Raw genomic sequence first — 21,765 nt, 5'->3', positions numbered from 1 at the left:
ATATCTCTATGAGTCCCTGCTTTTAATTCTTTTGGGCGTATATCCAGTAGAATTACTAGATCATATGATAATACTACTTCTAACTTTCAGGAGGAACCATCATGCCAATTCCCACAGCAGCTGTACCGTACCATGTGCCCCCCAACAGGGCACCCAGGCTCCAGTTTCTCCACCTTCTCACCAACGCCTGTTATTTTCTCTTTGTTTCTCATTTATATGTCGTAGTTATCCTAATGGATGTAAGGTGGTACCTCGCAGTTTTGATTTGCATTTCTCTGATGGTTAGTGATGTTGAGCATCTTTTCATGTGCTGATTGTCCATTTGTATACCTTCTTTGGAAAAATGTCTACTCAAATCCTTGGCCCATTTTTGGATTGTGTTGTTTGGGGGCTCTTTGTTATTCATTTTTAGGAGTTCTCTATACATTCTATATATTAATCCTTTATCAGAAACATGATTTCCAAATGTTTTTCCCATTTCCTTGGGTTATCTTTTATCTCTGTTGATATTGTCTTCTGATGCAAAAACATTTGAAATTTTTAAAGTCCGACTTGTGCATTTTTCTTATGTTGCCTGTGCCTTCGCTGTCATTTCCAGGAAAGCCCTGACCAATTCAGTGTTGTGGAGCTTTAGTCCTGTTTTCTCCTAAGAGTTGTATAGCTTAGGTCTTGCCCTTAGGTTACAGATCCATTTTGACTTAATTCTTGCATATGGTGTTAGTTATGGGTTAACTTCATTCTTTGGCATGTGGATATCCAGTTTACCCAGAACCATTTGCTGAAAAGACTGTCTTTTCTGTCATTAAATGGACTTGATGCCCTTGTCAGAAATGCTTTGACCTATTGGGTGAGGGTCTGTTTCTGGACTCTGTATTCTATTCCACTGGTCTGCATGTCTTTCTGTGAGTACCATGCTCTTTTGACTACTATAGCTTTGTAGTGACTTCTGAAGCCAGGAAGTGTGAGCCCTCCATCCGTGTTGTTTTTGAGGATTGTTTGGCTAGTCAAGGTCCCTTAAGATTCCATATGAATTTTAGGATGGGTTTTTATATTTCTGCAAAGAACATTGAGAATTTGACAGTGATTGCATTAAAACTATAGATTACTTTGGGTAGTATTAAAATCTTAATATTAAGTCTTCCAATCCATGAACATGGGCTGCCATTCCATTTATTTATGTCTCCTTTGATTTCTTTCAACAGTGTTTTGTAGTTTGCTTTGTGCAGGCTTTTCACCTCCTTGTTTAAGTTAATTCCTAAGCACTTTATTCTTTCCGATACTATTATACATGGGATTATTTTCACAATATCCTTTTTGGGTTGTTCACTCTTGGTGTTGAAAAATACTGCTGAGTTTTGTTGGTTTGTCTCCTGCTGTTCTGCTGAACTCATTTGTTAGTGCCCACAGCTTATTCTGTGGAGCCTTTCAGATTTTCTACATTTCATATCGCATCTGTGACCAGAGGTGATTTTACTCCTTTCCAACCTAGATACCTTTTTATTTCTTTCACCGTCCACCTTCTCCCCCAGAGCTTTCAGTTCTATGGGGACTAGAAGTGGCAAAAGTGGGCGTCCTTGCCTTGCCCCTGATCTTAACAGGAAGGCTTTCAGTCTTTCAAAATTGCATGTGATGTTTGCCGTGAGTGTTTTATATTTATTCATTTATATATTATTTGTATTCATAGGTATTCATTTATGTGTCATTTTCTTCTATTCCTAGTTTGTTGAGTGTGTTTTTTAATCACGAAAGGGTGTTGAATGTTGTCATATGCTTTTTTTGCATCAATTTAGATGATTGTGTATCTTTTTTCCTTCAGTCTATTAATGTCATTATTACATTGAACGATTTTCACACGAAGAACCAGCCTTGCATTTTGGCAACAGAGCCCTCATGGTCACGGCACGTAAACCTTTCAATGTGCTGCGGAGTTTGGTTTGCTGGTGTTTTGTTGAGGGTTTGTACAGCAATGTTCATAAAGAATATCGGTCTGGAGTTTTCTTGTGGTGTCTTTATCTGGCTTTGGTGTGAGGGTAATGCTGGCCTTATAAAATGAGTTAGGGAGTGTTCCCTCTTCCTTAATTTTTAAAAGAAGTTTACAGTGACCTCAGAATAAACAAACAAAACCCTTAACCTGACATAAGACATCTACGAAAACCTCACAGCCAGCACCATATCCAATTGTCAAAGACAGCACTTGTCCCTGACACCAGGGACAAGACAGAGATGGCCTCTCCCACCACGCCTATTCAACACCTTACTGAGGGTCTTACCCAGCACAGTGAGACAGGAAAAAGAAACGAGGCATATGTATTGGAAATGAAGAAATAAAATTGCCTCTATTCACAGAAGACACGATTGTCCACGTAGAAAGCCCTCAAGAATATAAAAAGGCACTTAGAAATATAAGAGAGTTTAGCAAGGTTGAAGAATACAAACTTAAAATAAGAAAAATTAACTGCAGTTCTATACAAAAGTAGGCAAAGTAGCTTTACAGTTGTAAGTACATGAAGCACAAAATGTATTCTTGTATTATTTATTAATTACCATATTATTTATTTGTATTATTTGTCTTTTTATTGTTATTATTTTGTATCCTTACTCACATTCTAAATTTTAGGTAATGATGGCTGGTAATTTAACCTACTTTTGCCCACCCCTGTATGATAGCAATAAACAATTGGATTTTAAAATTTTTCATGTAAAAGTATGACTGACAACAAAATAACAGGTGAAAACCAGTATAAATCGACCAGGTGCTACACACGGAGAACTAAAACCACCAAGGGATGAATCAGAGACGATGTGAACAAATGGAGAATTAGCGCACGTCCATGGGCTGGGACGTTACGACGCCCGTCACCTCCAAATTGACCTCCTGATTTGAGGTCATCCCATCAAAATTCCAGCCGGATTTTTTTTTTGCTACCAACAAGCTGATTCTAAAATTATTTGGAAAGGAAAAGGAGCTCAAATAGCCCAAACTGCTTGTCGTCCTGTGCTGTGGCAGACACCCTTCCTCGTCCATCTTCCCACTCAGGGCTTCTCTCCTTGGCTGGCCTGTGTGCTCTCCAGCCTCCTGCGTGCGGGCATGTCCTGCAGCAGATGAGCAGCAGTGTCCCAGGGCCAGCCCCCTGCTGCCCTGTCACCAACTCTGTCACCGACAACGTCAGGGAGAGCACCTGGGGAGTGGAGCCCAGAGGGCAGGTGCCGGCTGCCGGGGCTTCAGGACTCCAGACTTTCCGGGTGCTGTTTGCTTAGAAAACCAAACTCAGGTCAGGGGGTCAACCCAGACTTCAACCATGACAGGCATTTTACAAGCAACAAACTCTTCCCTGTAAATAAACCAGAGGTCGTAAGGGCTCTCAAAACACCAACACGGAAGGGAGGGCGTGGGGGCCTCCTGCTTGGACAACAAACACTCAGGAGGGTATAAAAGCCAACAGCTCGGGCACCTCACACACTCACACTCACACACTCACACTCACACTCCTCTCAGCTCACCTCCAGCCCCACCATGGCCGCCTCCACCCTGTCTGTCTGCTCCAGCGACCTGAGCTACAGCAGCCGCACCTGTCTGCCCGGTTCCAGTGACTCTTGCACTGACTCCTCCTGGCAAGTGGACGACTGTCCAGAGAGCTGCTGTGAGCCCTCCTGCTGCAGCTCCAGCTGCTGCCAGCCCACCTGCTGTGTCCCCAGCTGTTGTCCATCTACCTGCTGTGTCCCCAGCTGCTGCCAGTCCACCTGCTGTGTCCCAAGCTGTTGTCAGTCCACCTGCTGTGTCCCCAGCTGTTGTCAGTCCACCTGCTGTGTCCCCAGCTGCTGCCAGTCCACCTGCTGTGTCCCAAGCTGTTGTCAGTCCACCTGCTGTGTCCCCAGCTGTTGTCAGTCCACCTGCTGTGTCCCCAGCTGTTGTCAGTCCACCTGCTGTGTACCCAGCTGCTGCCAGTCCACCTGCTGTGTCCCTAGCTGCTGTGCCCCAGCCCCCTGCCAGACCCTCATCTGTGCCCCAGTGAGCTGTGTGTCCAGCCCCTGCTGCCAGGTGGCCTGTGGGCCCAGCCCCTGCCAATCAGCCTGCACCAGCTCCTGCACACCCTTGTGCTGCCAGCTATCTAGCTGCCAGCCCTCCTGCTGCACCTCCTCCCCCTGTCAGCAGGCCTGCTGTACACCCCTCTGCTGCAAGCCCCCCTGCTGCACACCTGTCTGCTGCAAGCCTGTCTGCTGCAAGCCCGTGTGTTCTGTGCCCATCTGCTCTGGGGCCACCCCCTGCTCAGCCCCCTCATGCTGCCAGCCCACCGCCTGCCTCTCATCTTGCTGCAAACCCTCCTCCTCTGTGTCCCTCATCTGCCGCCCTGTGTGCAGACCCTCCTGCTGCATACCCATCTCCTCCTGCCGTGTCCCCTCCTGCTGCCAGCCCAGCTGCTGCCGCCCAACCTCCTGCAAGTCCCTCATCTGCCGCCCTGCGTGCTCCCGCCCGGCCTGCTGTGTCCCCACCTCAGCCCAGAAGTCCTGTTGCTGACCACACACGTCCTCCCAGGGCCAGCTGGGTTCACGTCTCACCTTGTGACTGTGGTCCTCCCAGCCACCCCTCAGCCCATCCCTGACCCATGTTATATGGCTGACCCCACCCAGGATGGGGTCCCCCAGGTCTCCACTGTCCTCACCTGACCTCTGCTCCCAAGAACCCCTGACCTTGCTGCTTCCCTAGCCTCTGGTCTCCCAGGAGGCACCTCCCCCTGCCCCAGGGTCAACTGTTCTTCACTCCATGTTTCTCTGTCGAGTCTTGACCTCCACTCTCATCTTGTCAGCATCTCCTCAGGCACCCCAATAAACTCACTTCACCACCTGATCGCTTTCTTCATCTGATTTCACGGTGGGGGGGGGGGGTGCCGGGCGGGGGCAGGTGGTTTTCACCAGACGTTGGTCTCCCGCCCCAGGTGTTTCTGGGAATGAGCAGCTGAGAGATCACAAAGGGCAGTGGCCTAAGTCCTTTGGGTGAGGCACTGGGTGGGACTCACCCCCAAAACAGGAAGGTCAGTGAAGGAGTGGCCAGAGGGCATGTGACCCACTCTGAGCCAAGTGGATTTTACTGAATTAGCCATTAAATTAAATATGAGGAACATGGAGGCTTTTAATTTCTTTAGAATAATAGTTGCATGGAATTTGGGTCACAGCGTTACATGGGCAAAGACTTGCTAAAAAAATTATACTCTGTAATTATGTTATAGATCTCCTTTTCATTAGGTTTCATCACTTTCCATTCGTTATTCTTTTAATTGTGCTAGGCTAGGAATTCATAGTCTCGACATAGCAATCGCTTATAACCAAGTCTACATCATTTCGGTAGTCGGTGTGGCGGGGGCTGCGGGCTTGGAGGCCACACTGAGTTTGAGATCACCATTGGGGTGGGAGGCGTGTGGTTTTTAAATTGTGGCAAAATACACATAACATGAAGTTTACCATTTTAATCATTTTAAAAAGGTTTCACGTATTACTTATTTTAGGGAGCGTGAAGGGAGGGAGAAAGGGAGGGAGAGAAACATTGATCGATCTTCTCTCACACACGCCCCAGCTGGGGACCGCTACATCCGAGGCACGTGCCCTGACTGGGAATCAAACCGGCCACCTTTCACTTTGCGGATGTCGCTCAGCCAGCTGAGCCACACCAGCTAGGGCGCATTTCAACCGCGTCTAAGCGCACGGCTCAGGGACATTAGCACGTTCACACAGGCGCAGCCGTCGGCACTGTCCATCTCCAGAACGTTCTCCATCTTCTCAGAATGAAACTCTGTCCCCTTTACACACTCTCTCCCCACTCCTCACCCCCAGCCCCTGGCACCCACCCCACCCTTCTTCGTTCTGTCTCTGTGAATGCGGCTGGTCCAGGGGCCTCGAGTTAGTGAAATCACTCCGTACTTGTCCTTTTGTGACTGGCTTACTTCACTCAGCGTGGTGTCCTCAAGGTTCACCCATGTGGGTCTAGGAACTTCCTTTTCAGGCTGAAGATGTTCGGGGGTGTGGACGGACCACATTATTCGTGCTTCTCCCTCCCTCCGTGGAGGGACAGCTGGTGTGCACTGTTTCACTTCTCGCGCGCATGGGGGTATGAGTGTCTCCTTGAGCCCCTGCTGTTAATCTACTTGGATTTATGGCAAATGGGGGGGGGGGTTGCTGGATCACGTGGTAACGCTGTACTGTTAAGTTTTTGAGGAAACGCTGTGCTGTTTTTTATAAGGGCTTCCCCGTTTTGCACTCCTGCCCACAGGGCACGAGGCTTTCTATTTCTCCACATTCTCACCAGCACTTGCTATTTCCTGTTTTCCTGACGTCAGCAAGGTCATGGGTGTGAGCAGCGCACTTGGTTTTATCACGGGCAGGGTCACAACAGCTGCCCTCCCCACCCCCCCACCCCCCACCCTCGCTGGGACCCCCACCTACCCTCCCCTGTCCCGCCCCTGCCAGCCTTCCCCTCCCTGCTGCGCTCACCTGCCCGCCCTCTCTTGCAGAAGAACGAGTACCTGTTCACAGTGGTGGCGGAGGGGCCGGACGCGCTGCTGCTGGGCCTGCGGTACTCGCCCACCCGGCTGCACTTCCTCTTCCTCAGCGAGGACAGGGCAGGTGCCTGGCAGACTCGTGTGTCCTTCCGCAGCCCAGCCCTGACGGACAGCCAGTGGCACACGCTGGTCTTGGCCGTGTCTGAAGACTCCTTTACGCTCACCACGGACTGCGGCGTCCCTGTGGACATGTAGGTACCAGGATGCCGGGACAGGTCTTGGGATGCTGTGTGCTGCCCGGTAGTCTGAGTCCAGAGTAGACACCAGGGGCCACTCCAGCTGTGTAGTGTGGGCCCTGGCAGGGTCAGGCTTGTGCAGGGACCACCGTTAGAAACATGCTTCATGGCAGGACTGCCCAGGCTACCATTAGGTAGCTGGGGAACCTGCTTCCAGAAAGGCCATGGTGGTGTAACCGAGCACAGGGCCGGCTGCCTGCTGCTACAAAGGCCACTACTCACCGGGCAGGGGCTGATGTAAAGGAAAGTGGTTTATTTTCAGATGCCGGCCACCTGGAAGATGGGGGACTCATGTCTGAAAGCCCATCTCCACCTCTCAGTGGAGACAGAGGCTTTCATAAGGAGGGAGAGGGGAACAGAACAGAGATCAAGGGAGGGGGTTGCAAATCCTCTATGTGCAGACGAGCATGGTCCTTCTCAATAGGCAGGTGATGGTCTGGTGTGCGTCATCCTGGTTCAGTTGTCCTGGCTCCATGGTTGAAGGTCAGCAAACCTCCCGGAGCTGGGATGCCTGAGGGTCGGGGTTGTATCTTTTGAAACTAGTTCCTAGGATACTTACGCAAACATGCTGGTCATCTACAAGCCGCATATTAGTCAGAGTCTGCACCTACAGAGCCAGTGTCGAGAGAATTGTGGGTGGGTTACGATTCCCCACTGTTACAGCGGGACTGGGTCAAGGGCAGGCACCAGTCGGAGGGCAGAGGGCAGCGGGCTGGGGAGCCAACACCTGGCTCAGGATTTGGGCTGAAGTACGAGTCCAGGCCTGGCTTGACCAGGGGAATGTGCCCTGCAGAGTGCTGTGACCATGACAAAAAGGCCACAGAGGAAGAGCGTAAGGAACTCGGACCCCAGAGCCAAACGGAAGCTGCGGCCCAGTCTTGCTGTGTGACTTTCAACCTGCCATTTAACCTCTCTGACTCAGTTTCCTCATCTAAGACGAGGGAGTAAACATTCACTAAAACTCCACGCAGAGTAAACCTTAGAGACTTTGACGCAACCTTGGGCACGTGGAAACCTGAGTTCATTTCTTGTCCTCGCCATCCCGGTTTCTATGACCTGTAAGTCAGTAAATAGGACCGGGAACCGTGAGTCCCCGTGGCCTCACCAGCCGATGCACCTCAGGGGCCCCCAGCACCAGACCTTGCTGAGCGGGGCCAGGGAGGGTCCGGTTTTCTTTATACCAAATACTGCTTTGGAAGGCAGAATCTCACTCTGCTTTGTTGTATGAAACTTTTTCCATAATAAAAAGAAACTGTAACATTTATGCACTGGTTTAAACATGTCTTATTCACCACCCCTCCTCCACCATGCCCGCAGACACATCAGGGACTTTATTGGATGATGAGCCCTCAGGTGCTGAGAGCCAGCAGTGGGACAGCTCTGGGAGGGGCGGGGAACCAGGGCTGAAGTGATGGTGACCAAGGATGAATTCAGGCCCTGTGCCAGGACTCAGGGGACCTGGAACTGCATGGCCACTGGGCATCTGAGACAGTGGTCAGGAGCTGATCTCGCCATGGCCAGCTGCAGCCAGATGGCAAAGACCGGCAGGAACAGCTGCTTTTACGAGAGGACACAGCATCGTGGCCCCCCAGACACTGGGCCGTGAGGAGAAAGAGCATACCTGGCGTCTCTGCCCCGAGAGCTCCAGCCACACTGTCCTCTCCAACAGGGTGCCCACCTTCTCGCCTGTCTCCAGAGTCTGGCCCCTACTTGCACATTAAGATCCAACTCTGTGGATCTTAAGTGGATTGAGCTCTGGCCTGCAAACCAAAGGGTCACCGGTTCGATTCCCAGTCAGGGATGGCGAGGGCAGAGGGTGGAGTGATGCTGCCACAAACCAGGCAGTGCCAGAAGCCCCCAGGAGCCCCCAAGAGCAGGAAGAGGCCAAGAGGACCCTCCCCAGAGCCTTCAGCAGGAGTGTGGTCCTGTCAACCCCTCAGTGTTGGACTCCTGGCCCCCAGAACTGAGAGGGGATGAATGTCTCTGCTTTAAGCCCCCCAGCCCATGGCACTTTGCCCGGCTGCTCCAGGACACTGACACACCTCTCGGGCGGCGCTGCCCTGTCCTCTTCTGTGCAAATGGCCTGCGCTGCTGATCTCCCATGGCCCTCACACCCACACCTGCTATTTGCAGAATGTCTGACGTGCCCTTTCCCGCCACCCTGTCAGTGCAAGGAGCCCGGTTCTTCGTCGGCAGCCGGAGGAGGACCAAAGGCCTGTTCACGGTAAGCACGGCGGGGCTACCTGCCTGCCCCACCACCACACCCATGCTCACAGAGGGGCTGTCACCAGAGGCCCACTGTCCCCCTGCTCTGGCTCCACAGATTGTTGTGTGTGTCAGACAGGAAGGAGGAATGTGAGGCCCTGCCAACATGAGCCAGGCACACCTGACACAGGGCCTCTGCCCTTGCTGTTCCCTCCTCCTGGCACGCATGTTGCCAGTGCCACCATGGCTCACAGCCTACCCTCGGGGCTCTGCCTGATGTCCTCTTACCATGGAGGCCTTTCCCAGCACTGAGAAGATGACCCCTACCCAGCCCTCTCAGACCCCACCCCTGGTGGTCTCTTCATGGAAGCCCAGGCCACCCTCAGACCAGCTATGTGTACTCATTGTCTGTCTCTCCCCTCGAGTGCAGGTGGGGCACCTTATTCCATGAGGGTAGGGGCTTTAGTTCCCTGGGTGTCCTGTGACTAGAACCATGACCAGTGCATAGCAGAGGTGCTCTGTGAGTATTTACTGATGGCATGCTTGGATGGATGAACAGATGGATGGATAATGGATCATGGATGATGGTTGGATGGATGATGGATGGATGGATAGGTAGATGATGGATGGATGGATGATGGATCATGGATGATGGATGATGGATAGATGATGGATGGATGGATGGGTAGATGATGGATAGATGGGTGGGTGGATGGTGGATGGATGATGGATGGATGATGGATGGATGGATGGATGGATGAGAGATGGGTGGATGATGGACGGATGGATGGGTAAATGGGTGGACAAATGGATGCATAAGCAATGTTGACCAGTCATCCCAGGTTGGTCCACAGGAAAAATCCTTTCATGGTTTAATAACCTTAGACAGGTGTGCAGCACTCCACCGATGCCCCCAGTGCCCCCTATAACCAATACGCAGACTCTTCTTTCCTAGCTCTAGAGATGGCTAGGCCCCCACCACATTTCCACCTGTCCCCCAGGGTCTCAACACACTGTCCCTCTCTCTGCAGGGCCTGGTAAGGCAGCTGGTCCTGCTGCCGGGCTCAGACGCCACTGCAAGGCTGTGCCCCTGCAGGAATGCCGACATCGTGCTGTCCATTCCCCCCATCCTGCAGGGTCTCACGGGGAAGCCGGAAGATAATGAGGTGCTAAAATACCCCTATGGTTAGTAAGCCAAAGCCACCTGCTCCCACACGCGAAGTCTTCCCCCTGAGCCTCTGACTCCCGCCTGCTGCTGGTTTTGCCCCCAGAGCAGTGTTTGGGGCCCTTTCTCCTTGTCCCTCTCTGACAGACATCTGAATCTCAGCCCCTGCCCCAGTGGGGACCCCACCTTCTCAAGGTACATTTCTATTTTCTGTGAAACCCCTGCCCAGAGGGTCCCCAGCTCCACTTTTTTAGTTTCTGTTTCCATGTTCCCAATGTAAAAGTACAGTGTTGACTAATTAAACCACAGTTCCTGCCAGGGAGACCCTAAGCCCCCACCCACCCACCATACCCCACCACTCAGCAAGGTGGGGAGACAACTCGACCCTCTCCCCAGCTTCACAAGTCCAGGGAACACCCTGACCCTGAGCAGGGAGACGCTGACATCCAGTCCTGGAACTGCATTTGTTTCCAAGTCCCTGAGCAAGAGGCCTCGGGGGTGTCTTCCTCAGGCACCTGGGCCACTGCAACTGGAAGGGGCCTCGGGGGCAGGATTGGGCTGCCAGGCCTCTCTGCCTGGTGCTGTGAGGAGTCAAGGGCACGCTCAGTGTCACAGCCTGGCCCTCGGGCCTGGGCTACAGGGCAGACATTGCTCTGAAGTGGCCAAGGAGCACCATTAGTACACAGGCGCTTGGCCTGAGATGGAGGTGTAATTCTGAGAAGCGTTGGATCAAATGTCATGGAACTAACCCAAACGGAAGTTCCAATAAATCCAGCCCATTGATCACAGATGCGGGAGGCGAGCAAGGCGCGCCATCATCACTAAAGATTTTCAGAAGAGCTGGGGATCTGAGGGAAGGTGGGCGCACCACCCTCGGGAGCCGTGGGGGGCTTTACCATGTCCTGCCGCACAGACCCTCCTGAGACGGCCACGCGCTCTCGGGCCTCACCTGCCTCCAGAGACCCATTCAAGACCCCTGAGTGGGTCCTCGAAGCCCAGCTTCATAGGCAAAGGCAGCACCGCTTCTTCCAGGGAGCACATTTCCGCTGGACACTCATCCTCCCTGTCTCCCCCCAGAAACCGACATGAAGGTGACGCTGGGCTCCCGGCCTCCATGCACCAAAGAGGAGGACACCCAGTTCTGGTTTGACGCCCAGCAGAAGGGGCTGTACCTGTGTGTGGGCAGCGAGTGGGTGTCTGTGCTGGCAGGTGAGGGGGATAGGGAGGTTGTGGCTGGGGGCTCTAGGGACAGAGGGGCTCTGGTCCGGGCCAGTGCTACATAAGAGCAGGAAACACCCACACTGAGAGCAGCCAGCCCTCTGTGGACAGGCAGAGCTCATCTTCTCCCCTCGTCCAGGGAAGAGCACGGGGCTCCTCCCTCATGCGGGCCCGGCCCACTCTCCTCACACCCTGTCAGCCCTCGGATGGCAGATGCAATGGGACGATGCAGGAAGGGTGAGTGAGGTAGCCCCGGGTGTCTGCAGCAAAAGGGAACTGGCTCCAGCTGGGCTGCTCAAAAGCTGCTGACTCCGCCCTCTAGTTCACACCAGGGCACAGCCTTTTTAGCATCAGTGAGCATGGGAGGTGGCTCATAAGGATCCGACACATGGATTCCACCTGACGAATGCCACTGGGGGTCTATGGATCTGAAAGCCATGCAGCCCGAACAGGCTTCCTGATGGGCATCTGAGGGTGAACAGGCACTCCAAGCGAATGGCCCTTGCCCCACGCTAATGCCCTGGGGTCACGGCTCAGGGCCTGGGCGTCGTGCTCCAAAGACGGTTCCTCCGGGCTTCCGTTTGGGAAGCATTAACCAGGCCTTGATGTCTCTCTCACAAGCCAAAGAGAAACTGGACTACGTGGAGGAACACCAGAGCCTGTTCACGAACTCAGAGACCCTGGGCATCGAGGTCTTCGTCATCCCCGAGGCTGGGCTCTTCATAGCAACCGCCAATCGGGAAGCCGTGTCCGCCATCTACAAATGGACCGACGGGAGGTTCGCCGCGTACCAGAACATCCGCACACACCAAGCACAGTCCTGGAGACATTTCACCATCGGGAAAAAGGCAAGTCGGCATGCATGACTTTCTGTCCTTTCTAAGCTGCAAAACCCCACAGCGTCTGAAGGTGGGGCTGTGTACACAGCTTCCACTGGAAAAGGTGTTTCTCCTGGTTCCAGAGCCTTTGTCTGGTTCAAATAACTTTTGCAGTCAGACACTTAGCTGCATGTCTAAGTGCAGACTGTGACCTTGAGAAAGTGTTCGACTTCCAGCACAAGAGAATGAAGGTCATTTCTAAGATGCCGCCCAGGTCTATGTGGACCCGTCTGTGCTAACTTACAAACTTCATGAGGTCATTTGACTTGGACCCATTAGCAATGTAGAAATCATTTCAGAATGGCAAGTGATCTCCCTGCCCGGTCCTGCCTTTTCTCCACAACACCAAGGAAGGGGAATGAAGGGGAATGAAGGAGAATGAAGGGGAATGAAGGGGAGCAGGCCCCGGGAGGCCCGGAGTGTGAGCCCCTCTTTCCAGTCAGGGCCGCACTGAGCAGGGCCTGTGAGTGGAGGCTCTGAGAGGGCCGTCCCATCCCTGTCGTGGTCAGTTTTCTCCCCCAGCTCCTCCTATGCCCTCACCTTCCCATGCCTGTCCCCAAATCGTTCACTCACCTACACACATGTGCCAGGTACAGTCCTGCCCCCACCTTGACCCAGCCGCTGGGGACAGAACAGTGAGCAAACAGGAACCCCTGCCCTCCTGTCGCTGGCAGCCCGCCACGGGTCTCACGCCAGGTCCCACGTGCTGAACGAATGACTTGTCCCCTGGTTATTTGGTTGATGATTTTTTAAAGTTGCTTGCCCTGACAAGTGTGGCTCAGCTGGTTGGAGCATCATCCCACAGAATGAAAGGTTGCAGGTTCAATTCCTGACCAGGACACATTCCTGGGTTGTGGGTTTGATCTCTGGTAGAGGCACATACAAGAAGGCAACCAATCAATGTTTCTCTTTGACATCGATGTTTCTCCCTCTCTCTCCCTGCCTCTCCCTTCCATTCTCTCTCTAAAAGCAATGAAAAAAATGTCCTCGGGTGAGGATTCAAAAAATACAATAAAAACTTTAAAATGATAATTTCACATCAAAGAAAAATTGGGAAATTCAGAAAAACAGGGGAAAGACCTTCTGTCCAGTAGCCTGAGCAGATGCAGAGTGTACTGAGCTTTCTTGCTTCCTGTCCCAGCACACACACCCGACACACCAAACTTCTGGCTCCTGTTACACCACGTAAGCGCGAGCCACCGTGCCCGCTGCTCACGTCACACGCAGGGGGTTTCTGCGTCGTGCTTGCCTGCGTGACAGATACATGTTTACCCGAGGAGAGTAGGGCACGGGGACTTGCTACTCAGGCAGCTGATGAAGAACATATTTGTGCATGAAGCTTTTCCTGGTTTGGGAAATAGAAATGGCAGTAACAACTGGCAAATACAGACACATTTAAGGGTTTTAAATGTAATGAACAAATCTGGAGACAGACAGGGCTCCAAGACCGCTGAGGCCATTGGCAACAGAGAGAAGGGCTCCGCCTCCACCCCCACGCCACGCAGGCAGAGCCGCCGGTGTCCAGAAACCTCCCTCACACGACCCTGGCCGCCAGCACGAGACCGAGTGCCCGGGTCCTCTCTTGCAGATCTTCCTGGCTGTGGCCAACTTCGACCCGAACGAAAAGGGCCAGGAGTTCTCCGTCATCTACAAATGGAGCCAGAGAAAGCTGCGGTTCACGCCCTACCAGAGGGTGGCTACCCACAGCGCCCGAGACTGGGAGGCCTTCGAGGTGTCTGGGGAGTACTTCCTGGTCGTGGCCAACCATAGGGAAGGTAGGAGCTGTGACCTTCAACCTGGAAAGGAACCATCCCAGGGGTGGGCACGACTCACCTGCAAGGCTCATTTTCATCTCATTAAAAATGATAATAAGGCACACTGGCCCAATTTCCTGGGAATCTGATGGTGGCCTCTAAGGGTGAACATACCTGAGCACCTCCTTACCTGTCCAGGTAGGAAGATGGGTGGTCTGTACCTGCCCTTAGGAGAATTGCCACAGAAATGTGGGTCTCCTGGCTACATAGATGGCCTCGTTTGAAACTGACTAATTAACCAAGTAATTAACTTGCTAACTAACTCACCTCACCGCGGATGATCTGGCTGGCACAGGTGGGAAGGGGAGCTCTCTGAGCAGCCGGCCCAGGGCCAGGCAGGGCGGTGCCAGCATGGACAGGCTGGAGGAGTGGTTGGAGAGATGTGGACCTTGTTTCCAAGAACAGATCGTCCATCTGCACACAGACTCCGTGTGATATGTGGGCGCAGTGGGGAGACAGGCAGGGAGGGGCTGGCAAGCCAGTGACTGCCCTTAGTGACCTCAGTGAGCCCTTCCCCATCCTGTGACTCCAGGGATGGCTGGGGCCCAGGTGGCGGCCAGCTCTACAGGGTGTCTCTAGCTCAGGCCTCAGTGGGCCCCGCGGCTCTGTGTTTACCTGAGTCTGAGACCCGCTAGGGACCTCTGTGGGGATCTGAGGAGGAGCCCCCCACTGGCTGATAGGTAGCGTGACCCCAGGAGCCCACTCACTAGGGCTGTCTGTGGACATGAGTGTCCCAGGACAGGCTGGCCCTGAGGGGTCCAGGGAGCACGGTGCCTGGCCTGGGGGAGAGCATGGGAGCCAAGGTTACACTGGGCAGTGTGATAGGTGAGGCTGGGGAGAGGTGGTCAGGGGTCTACCTGCAAGACCCTGGAAGGCCATGGTGGGGTCTGGACCCATCCATACAGGGAGCCCCCTGAGGGTTTTCATCTGGGCAGAGTCTAGAGGTGCAGCCGAGTGAAGAGCATCTTCGCCGGGGAGTGAGAGGGTACAGCAGGGTGTGGGGTGAGCAGGGCCACGTCCAGAGTGGTCCCAGGCCTGGCTGGACTGGACAGTCCACAGGGGCCTTGGGCACAGTCCTTGCCAAGGCCGCCACTGGGCCACGGAAATTCATCTTCCCTCCCTCAGCACAGCTGCTTGGGTTCTAGGTGACAACCACAACATCGACAGTGTCATCTACAAGTGGAACCCGAGGACACGTCTGTTCGAGGCCAACCAGACCATCGCCACTTCTGGCGCCTATGACTGGGAGTTTTTCACCGTGGGGCCCTACTCCTTCTTGGTGGTGGCCAATGCTTTCAACGGCACGTCTACGAAGGTGTTCTCCCACCTGTACATCTGGCTGGTCGGCTCCTTCCAGCTCTTCCAGTCTTTCCTGGTAAGGAGCCGCCCGTGCGCCCAGCGCTCCCCACCACACCTCGCTCGGACCCCACGCCAGCGCCCACTGGTGCAGGACTGGGGGACCCCAGATGGGACCTGTTCCCCGGGTCTGGCCCTTCACCCTTAAGTTTCCGCCCCAGGTGCCTCCCCCTTATAAGGCTCAGGCTGAGCCCACAGCTGCTTCTGTTACCCCCCAAAAGAGCCCGGGGAACCCTAACATGAGAGGGGTGGGGAGATGCACTGGGGGAAGCGGGACTGGGGTGAGGTGTTATTCTTGAGTCACGGTGGCAGCGGCTCAAGTTTGCTGAGCAGGGACCTCGTGAAGCTCCCTGCCAAGATCTTAACCTGTGTCTTCCCACTCTATCCTCACTGCCACCCTGTGAGGTAGCCGCTGCCACTAGCCCCCCTTCCGCATGGGAAGCTGAGCCACAGAGGTGACAGGGCTGGGACTGGAACCCAGACTGTGTGGCGCACAGCTTTATTCAGCACTGGTTCTTTCTGAAAGGCAAGCTCCTTACGCGACGTGGGTTGTCCGCCAGTCATTGCTGTGGTGGGTGATGGGTGCCAGGGCTCGGAAAACAGCCCAGACGTGCTGGGTCAGAGAAGACTGCACTGGTGCGAGTGCCGATTGGGAAGCGTTCGGCAGTGGGCTGCGGTGGGGCGCACCCGCGGGGTGACGGGGTCTGCCTTGCAGTTAGAGCCCAAGACTGGGGATTGGAGGTGCAAGAGTGTCTGGGTCTGGGGTGGGCCAGGGCAACACTAAGGGTGGGGAAACAGGCTCCCAAGGAAGCCTGGACTAGCAGGGACTGAATGGCCTCAAGCAGCAGAGCAGGGGCCGAGTGGGTGCCTGGAAAGCCAAAGGAATGGTGAGCTGCCCCGCAGGGGGTGTGCCCTGCCCTGTCCTAGAGACTGGGCAGGTGGCCTCTGCAGCTCAGTGCACGGCAGGGGGGCGCGGTTCGGGGAGATGGGCCTGGGTCTGGAAGGGACTGAATCATATCGAAGAAGGGACAATCATAGCAGCTGAAGACTTTGTTCCAAAAGAAGACTTCGGATTATTTCCAACACTGTAACGAGCGAGCCGGGCAGAGAACAGAGCTCTGGGGTGTCTGGGATCAGGGCCCGTCATCCCGGCACAGGAGGGCAGCCCAGCCAGGGCCCCGACAGGGCTCCCTGACCGTGCGTGTCGTGTGAGGGGTTCCTGTGTGGGTGGGGAGTGCATTTTGGAGATTATCATTCCGCAGCTTCCCACACCGTGATGCCAAGTCCCCTGCGTTCGAACAGAAAGGTGCAATTCGACAAAAGGCCAGTTTAGCACCGTCTTTACTGCAGCGTTTCACCGAGGGCCACGGCTGGCAGGCTGGGCCCCGGGGCCCCAGAGCACAGCTGCCAGTGCTCTGATGCGTCCAGCCACTGCCATCCTCACTGCTAAACAGACAACAAAGGGCCTCCTGAGGTTTGACAGGGGGCCTGAGACACGGAGGTTACAATCTACACACATACCCACACTGGGGGAAACTGAGCTGGTTCTAGGAGCAAGAGAATTTTTAAATCTTGTAATTGCCTTCAGAAGTCGAGAAGACACTGCATTTATGAGGTAAATACGGAATGCCATTAATAGGAAAGAGTCCTTGGGTTTTAAAAATACAATTGCTGGCATGAGAAGACGACACTCACCAACCTGATTGGGAAATAAAGGTGAGGAAATCTTCCAGAACACAGAATAAAAAGAAAAGATAGAATCAACCGGAATCCGAGCGCCGGCTAACAGAGGTCTAGAAGGAGTGAAGCCGGAAAAGGGGCGATAGAATTAGCAAAGAAAAACTCTGAGGTTCTCCCGGAACCAGGAGTGTGAACCTTCAGATGGAAAGGGCCAGGCCGAGGGGATGAGGGCCATGCAGAGAGCCGCTGTGTGGAACCCGGTGGGCATTGAACGGGAGATCTGCTCTCAGTCCACGGCCCAGGGAGCGGGGAGCCCAAACTCCTGCTGATGCTCATTGGCCAGCACTGGTCACATGACCCGGCCTGGCTGCTGGGGTGCTGGGAAACATGGGGGAGCACCCAGAAGGTGATGTCCTTGTGTACCCGCAAACAGGAGTCAAACCGACACAGGAATCAGAATCAGAGGTGGCGGCTCCCACCGTGGTTGCTGTTAGTTCCAGAATGAGAACTGCTGTCTGACCTAGAGGCTGGCAGCCTGGATCGTGCAGTGGGGGGCCCGGAGGGAGGACTACAGGAGGAGAGGAGCACCCGGTGGACACATATGGGCTGCACAACTTAGAACACGTGGTGGCCACACGGACAGCAAGTGGGAAGACTCGTGGTAGAAACCCTAGGCTTCACTGCAGATGCCACACTCACAGGGGCGCCGGCTCCCAGGGAGAGGAAGCACCAGTGAGGAGCTGGGAGACATGGTTATGGGCGGAGATGGTGATTTTCCCCCCAGGAAGGGAAGAAGAGGGAAGGAGGGAGAGCAGGATTGAGGAAGAGCGTGTTGAAAAGCAGCAGCCATGTGCAGCTCACAGGGTCCACATGCGACTGTAGCACGAAGGAGGGTCCTTTTGACCCATGTGCAGGGACAGTCCCCAGGGGTGGCACAGAGGGCGTCCGCCATCGACACGACCACAGCTGTGCTCTTGGCCCTGGGCAACGGGAATGCCGATAGTGCATCTCAGTTTTAGAATCTTCAGTGGGCGAAGGCTGGGGTTTGTCTGGGAGCCACACTGATTGTCTATGCAGAGGGACAAGCCAGGCAGCTGGGAGGGAGGAGGGCCTGGAAGGTGGGAGGAGACAGGGGCCCACATCTCCGTCCTGGATGCTGCAGCAGGGCATGAAGAGAGGATGCCACCGCCGCCCACCTGGAATCAGAGGCCTCCCCAGGCCCCCTGAGAGGGGGGTTACCCCAGTCTCTAGGCAGGGGCAGTTCTCTCGCAGACACCCAGGCCAGGTGAGAGCAGGTGGGAGCACCCAAGTAAGCAAGACCCCCTGGTGCTGGGCCCCACCCTGTGCTCTGGGCACGGTGTTCTCCATTCCTGACAGCCTCAACCCGAACCCCTGGAATGTCCAACTTTTTGGCCGAGATGGCCACCTTTTTGTTCCCCTTTCGGAAAAGCCATTCTGCCATTTACAGAGATTTCTGGAGGGAGGTCTGGGGCGGCATGTGCTCAGCCGGCTCACGATTCCGTCTCAGACCCAGTTCACAGATGAGAAGACCAAGGCTGGGAAGGGAGGGACCTGCCGGGGACATAACGGTGGTGAGTAGAAGAGCCAGTTGTCCACAGCTGTCCTTGTGTCCACACAAGTCCCCTCCTCCAGGCCTGCGCCATCCAGGTGGAGCCTGGCACGTAGTTTACGCAGCGAGCTGTCTCCTTTCCTCCCTGGTGTGTGCCCCATCCTACCAGCTCTTCCTCACAAAGGGTCAGGACAAGACACTAGCTCTTGCTGAGCAGACTCCTCAAGGTCTTCGCCTGCTCTGGGAGGCAGGTGAGGGGAGTCCCAGAAGGTGGTCACAGGTCCCAGGCAATGTTGAGTGATTCCTCCCCCCACAAGGGTGGAACTGTTCCAGGAGCCAGGACCCTGGGGCTGCTCGGGCAGGTACTCGGGGCGCTGCGGTCGCTCAAGCTCTGCAGGCACCCACGGGGGCCCTGGGCAGGTGGCAACTCTGCCCCCTGCCTGAAGGCTGCCTTCTCTTACAAGCTGCATCTGTTCACACCTTGATAATTCCTCAAAACCCACAAAACTCCACTTTCATGTTTTGCCAGCATTTTTTGTGGTGTGTTTAAGTCCTTTCAGGCCTTGAAGATGCCTCGATGTGTTTACTGTTTGGTTTGGAGTTTTGCAACATCTGTCATGACCGTGAGCTTTGAAGCAGGAGAGGCTGGATGCTTGGAGAGCGTGCGTGCAGGGAGGGTGCTGGGGGCGCGGGGGCGTGGGGTGTGGGCCATGTGTGCAAAGCTGTGCACACTGTCCTCTCTGGGAGGGGTGCCAATGGGTCTGGGTGGCGTGGAGGTTCTGCTCCCGAGGAACCCAGGCTACGCAGGGCTTTCAGCTCACCTGTGAGTGGAGGCTGGCTGCCCACCCTCCCACCAGGAATTCTAGGACCATCCTCCAGGTGACAGGGACCCAGGCTCCAACCACTTGTCCTCACCGTCTCAGACCAAAGGAGGGCTGAGATGGGCGTATCTAGGAGGGAATGACTCTGCTGCATGGAAACCTAGCCTCCAGCTGCCGAGGTTTCTGCTCCCTAAGTGACTGGCTGTGGGGCTGTGGTCACATTTAATAATTAAATGTGACCACAGATGGAAGGGCTGGGGGTGAGGATCAGAAGTGGTAAGGGGGACAGAGGAGTGAAGCTGACCAAGGTTTGAGGTTCGGAGTTCACTGCCTGGAAGGTGAAGCTGACAAACATGCCCATGGTGGACAGACATGAGGACCCATAGCAGGGTATGGTGGGGAGGCTTCGGGTAGGAGGGTGGCTGCGTGCCCAGGGCCCCGGGGAGAGGCTCAGTGATGGAGGGAGCTGTGAGCTGGGCAGGTGGATGAGACACAGGTGTGGCACAGAGTGGCCGGCAGGTGTGCGGGTGGAGGAGAAACTGTGGGCTTCTCAGAAACAGTCCTCACCAAGGATGCACATGTCCAGCAGCAAATGAAAAGAAAGAGGCAAGAAAGTTGGGTTAAGATCCACCTCTGCAAGGGGGGCAGTGAAAGAGCACCCCCTCTCTTGGTCATCAACACCTGGAATAATTGGCCAGGTGCTCACGAGGAGAGGGTGCTCCCTCCTGTGACTTCCGTTGTTCCTATGAGGCGGGAGCTTGCAGTGGCCCAGGCAGCATGGCTTGGAGGGGCTTCTGGGCCTGGGGGCAGCTCAGAGGAGCACCCAGAATTTGGCTGGGGAGTGTGCTGCCCTCCCCAGCCACCTATGATAAGACCCTTGCCCACCTTAGCCACCTGCCTGCAGTGAGGATAGCAGCATCCCCCCAGGTTCCTTTGGGGGCCACCTATCTTCCCCTGGCAGTGCTCCCGACTCCTTCACCCTCTCCTCGGGCACTCCCAGGCCTTGATTCTTGGCTCTATCAAAGCTGGAACCCAAGGGCCTCCTTGCCCACACTGGTCTGCTGATCACCCTCGAGGGAGCCCGTCAGGGGCTCCAGGGGCTCCTGGCTGTACCACCATCCCTAAGAAGTGCTCTAGAGCCCCCAGGCACTGTGCCAGGGCTGGCAGGGCAGGGCTCCAGGGGAATTCCGTTCAGGAGGAGGGAAGGAGGGGGACCCACCCAGCCCAGCAGGTGCCTGGCCACCTGTGGTCTGGTGCCAGGCAGGGTTTGGCAGGCCATTTGATGTGGGGATTTCTTCCCTCTGCAATGAGTCCTCATGTGGTTAGAACCCAGGAGTGGCCTGATAGCGGGCCCCAAGTCCCTGTACCCCCTGCTCCAGCTAGTGCAACCCCAGGCAGGCACAGACTCACTTCCCAGTGTGGAGAGCCCACTCTCCAGCTGGGGGTGCACATGCTGGCTCCACTCAGTGGGGCTTCAGGCAGCCATGGTGTGGGGACAAGGGACCACTGACAGTCAGTGCCCGTGACCCAGCCAGGCCCCATGTGGGTCCCGGCCAGCCTGTGGCCGGATAAAATACAGAGTACTATTCAATTTGCATTCCAGAGAAACTGAATAATTTTTTAGTAAAAGCGTTGTCCTGAGTATTGCATGGAATACACATAGACTGAAAACTAAAATCATGTTTCCCTGAAATTCACATGGAATGAGGCACCTCATATTTGGTGTGTCATGCTCCACCCTTCTGGGCACATGGGGCAGAGGTGGGACCATAGCCCCTCCGAGTCTCGCTCACTTGCCACTCCCCCCTGCTTCCCTGCCGCCAGCCACACCTTCCTCCTCACCTTGGGACTGCTTCTGCCTGTGCTGCGAATCCCCAGCACCCTCTGGCGCCCCCGCTTCTGTATGCCCTCCTCACTGGGGCTCAGGGCAGGCCACAGGTCTGAGGGTCACGAACGAGGAGCTCAAGGAAGCCCTGGTGATGGCGGGTGAAGGGAGAGGCGAAGACCTTCTCATACAGCTCCTGGCCCCTCGCTCTGGGGGATGTGCCCAGCTGCACATGTGTGTGTCTTCAGGCGTGTGTGTGCACACCAGCGTGTGTGCTTGCATGTGTGTGCGTCTTCAGGCGTGTGTGTGTGCACACCAGCGTGTGCATTTGCACGTGTGCATTCCCATCGATGTTTCCCCAGCACGGGTCACAGCGGCCGGGGATCTGACAGGCTGACACCTCCTGTGTGGTTTCTGCAAAGCCACAGTAGGCGCGGGAGTCTCCA

The 21,765-nt window shown here is 54.9% G+C and overlaps 2 protein-coding genes across 2 annotated transcripts in view; both read left to right on the top strand.

Moving 5' to 3' along the window:
- TSPEAR (thrombospondin type laminin G domain and EAR repeats) overlaps positions 1-21,765 on the top strand; it is a 50,287-nt gene that overhangs the window by 20,801 nt on the left and 7,721 nt on the right. The window contains exons 2-8 of the mRNA XM_024562145.3: positions 6,504-6,742; positions 8,921-9,011; positions 10,024-10,177; positions 11,235-11,366; positions 11,997-12,223; positions 13,842-14,028; positions 15,213-15,442. Of these exons, the coding sequence (XP_024417913.2) occupies positions 6,504-6,742; positions 8,921-9,011; positions 10,024-10,177; positions 11,235-11,366; positions 11,997-12,223; positions 13,842-14,028; positions 15,213-15,442 (1,260 nt within the window). The remainder of the gene's footprint in view (positions 1-6,503; positions 6,743-8,920; positions 9,012-10,023; positions 10,178-11,234; positions 11,367-11,996; positions 12,224-13,841; positions 14,029-15,212; positions 15,443-21,765) is intronic.
- On the top strand, positions 3,515-4,516 carry LOC112306284 (keratin-associated protein 10-7-like). The gene is made up of 2 exons (XM_053917682.1): positions 3,515-3,928; positions 4,154-4,516. The coding sequence occupies exons 1-2, from the start codon at positions 3,515-3,517 to the stop codon at positions 4,514-4,516; spliced, it is 777 nt and encodes a 258-aa protein (XP_053773657.1).

The sequence above is a fragment of the Desmodus rotundus genome, chromosome 2 (assembly GCF_022682495.2).
Source record: "Desmodus rotundus isolate HL8 chromosome 2, HLdesRot8A.1, whole genome shotgun sequence".
NCBI classification, from domain to species: domain Eukaryota; kingdom Metazoa; phylum Chordata; class Mammalia; order Chiroptera; family Phyllostomidae; genus Desmodus; species Desmodus rotundus.
Note: the sequence above shows the minus strand (reverse complement) of the source record. Positions and strands in the feature narration are given on the sequence as shown.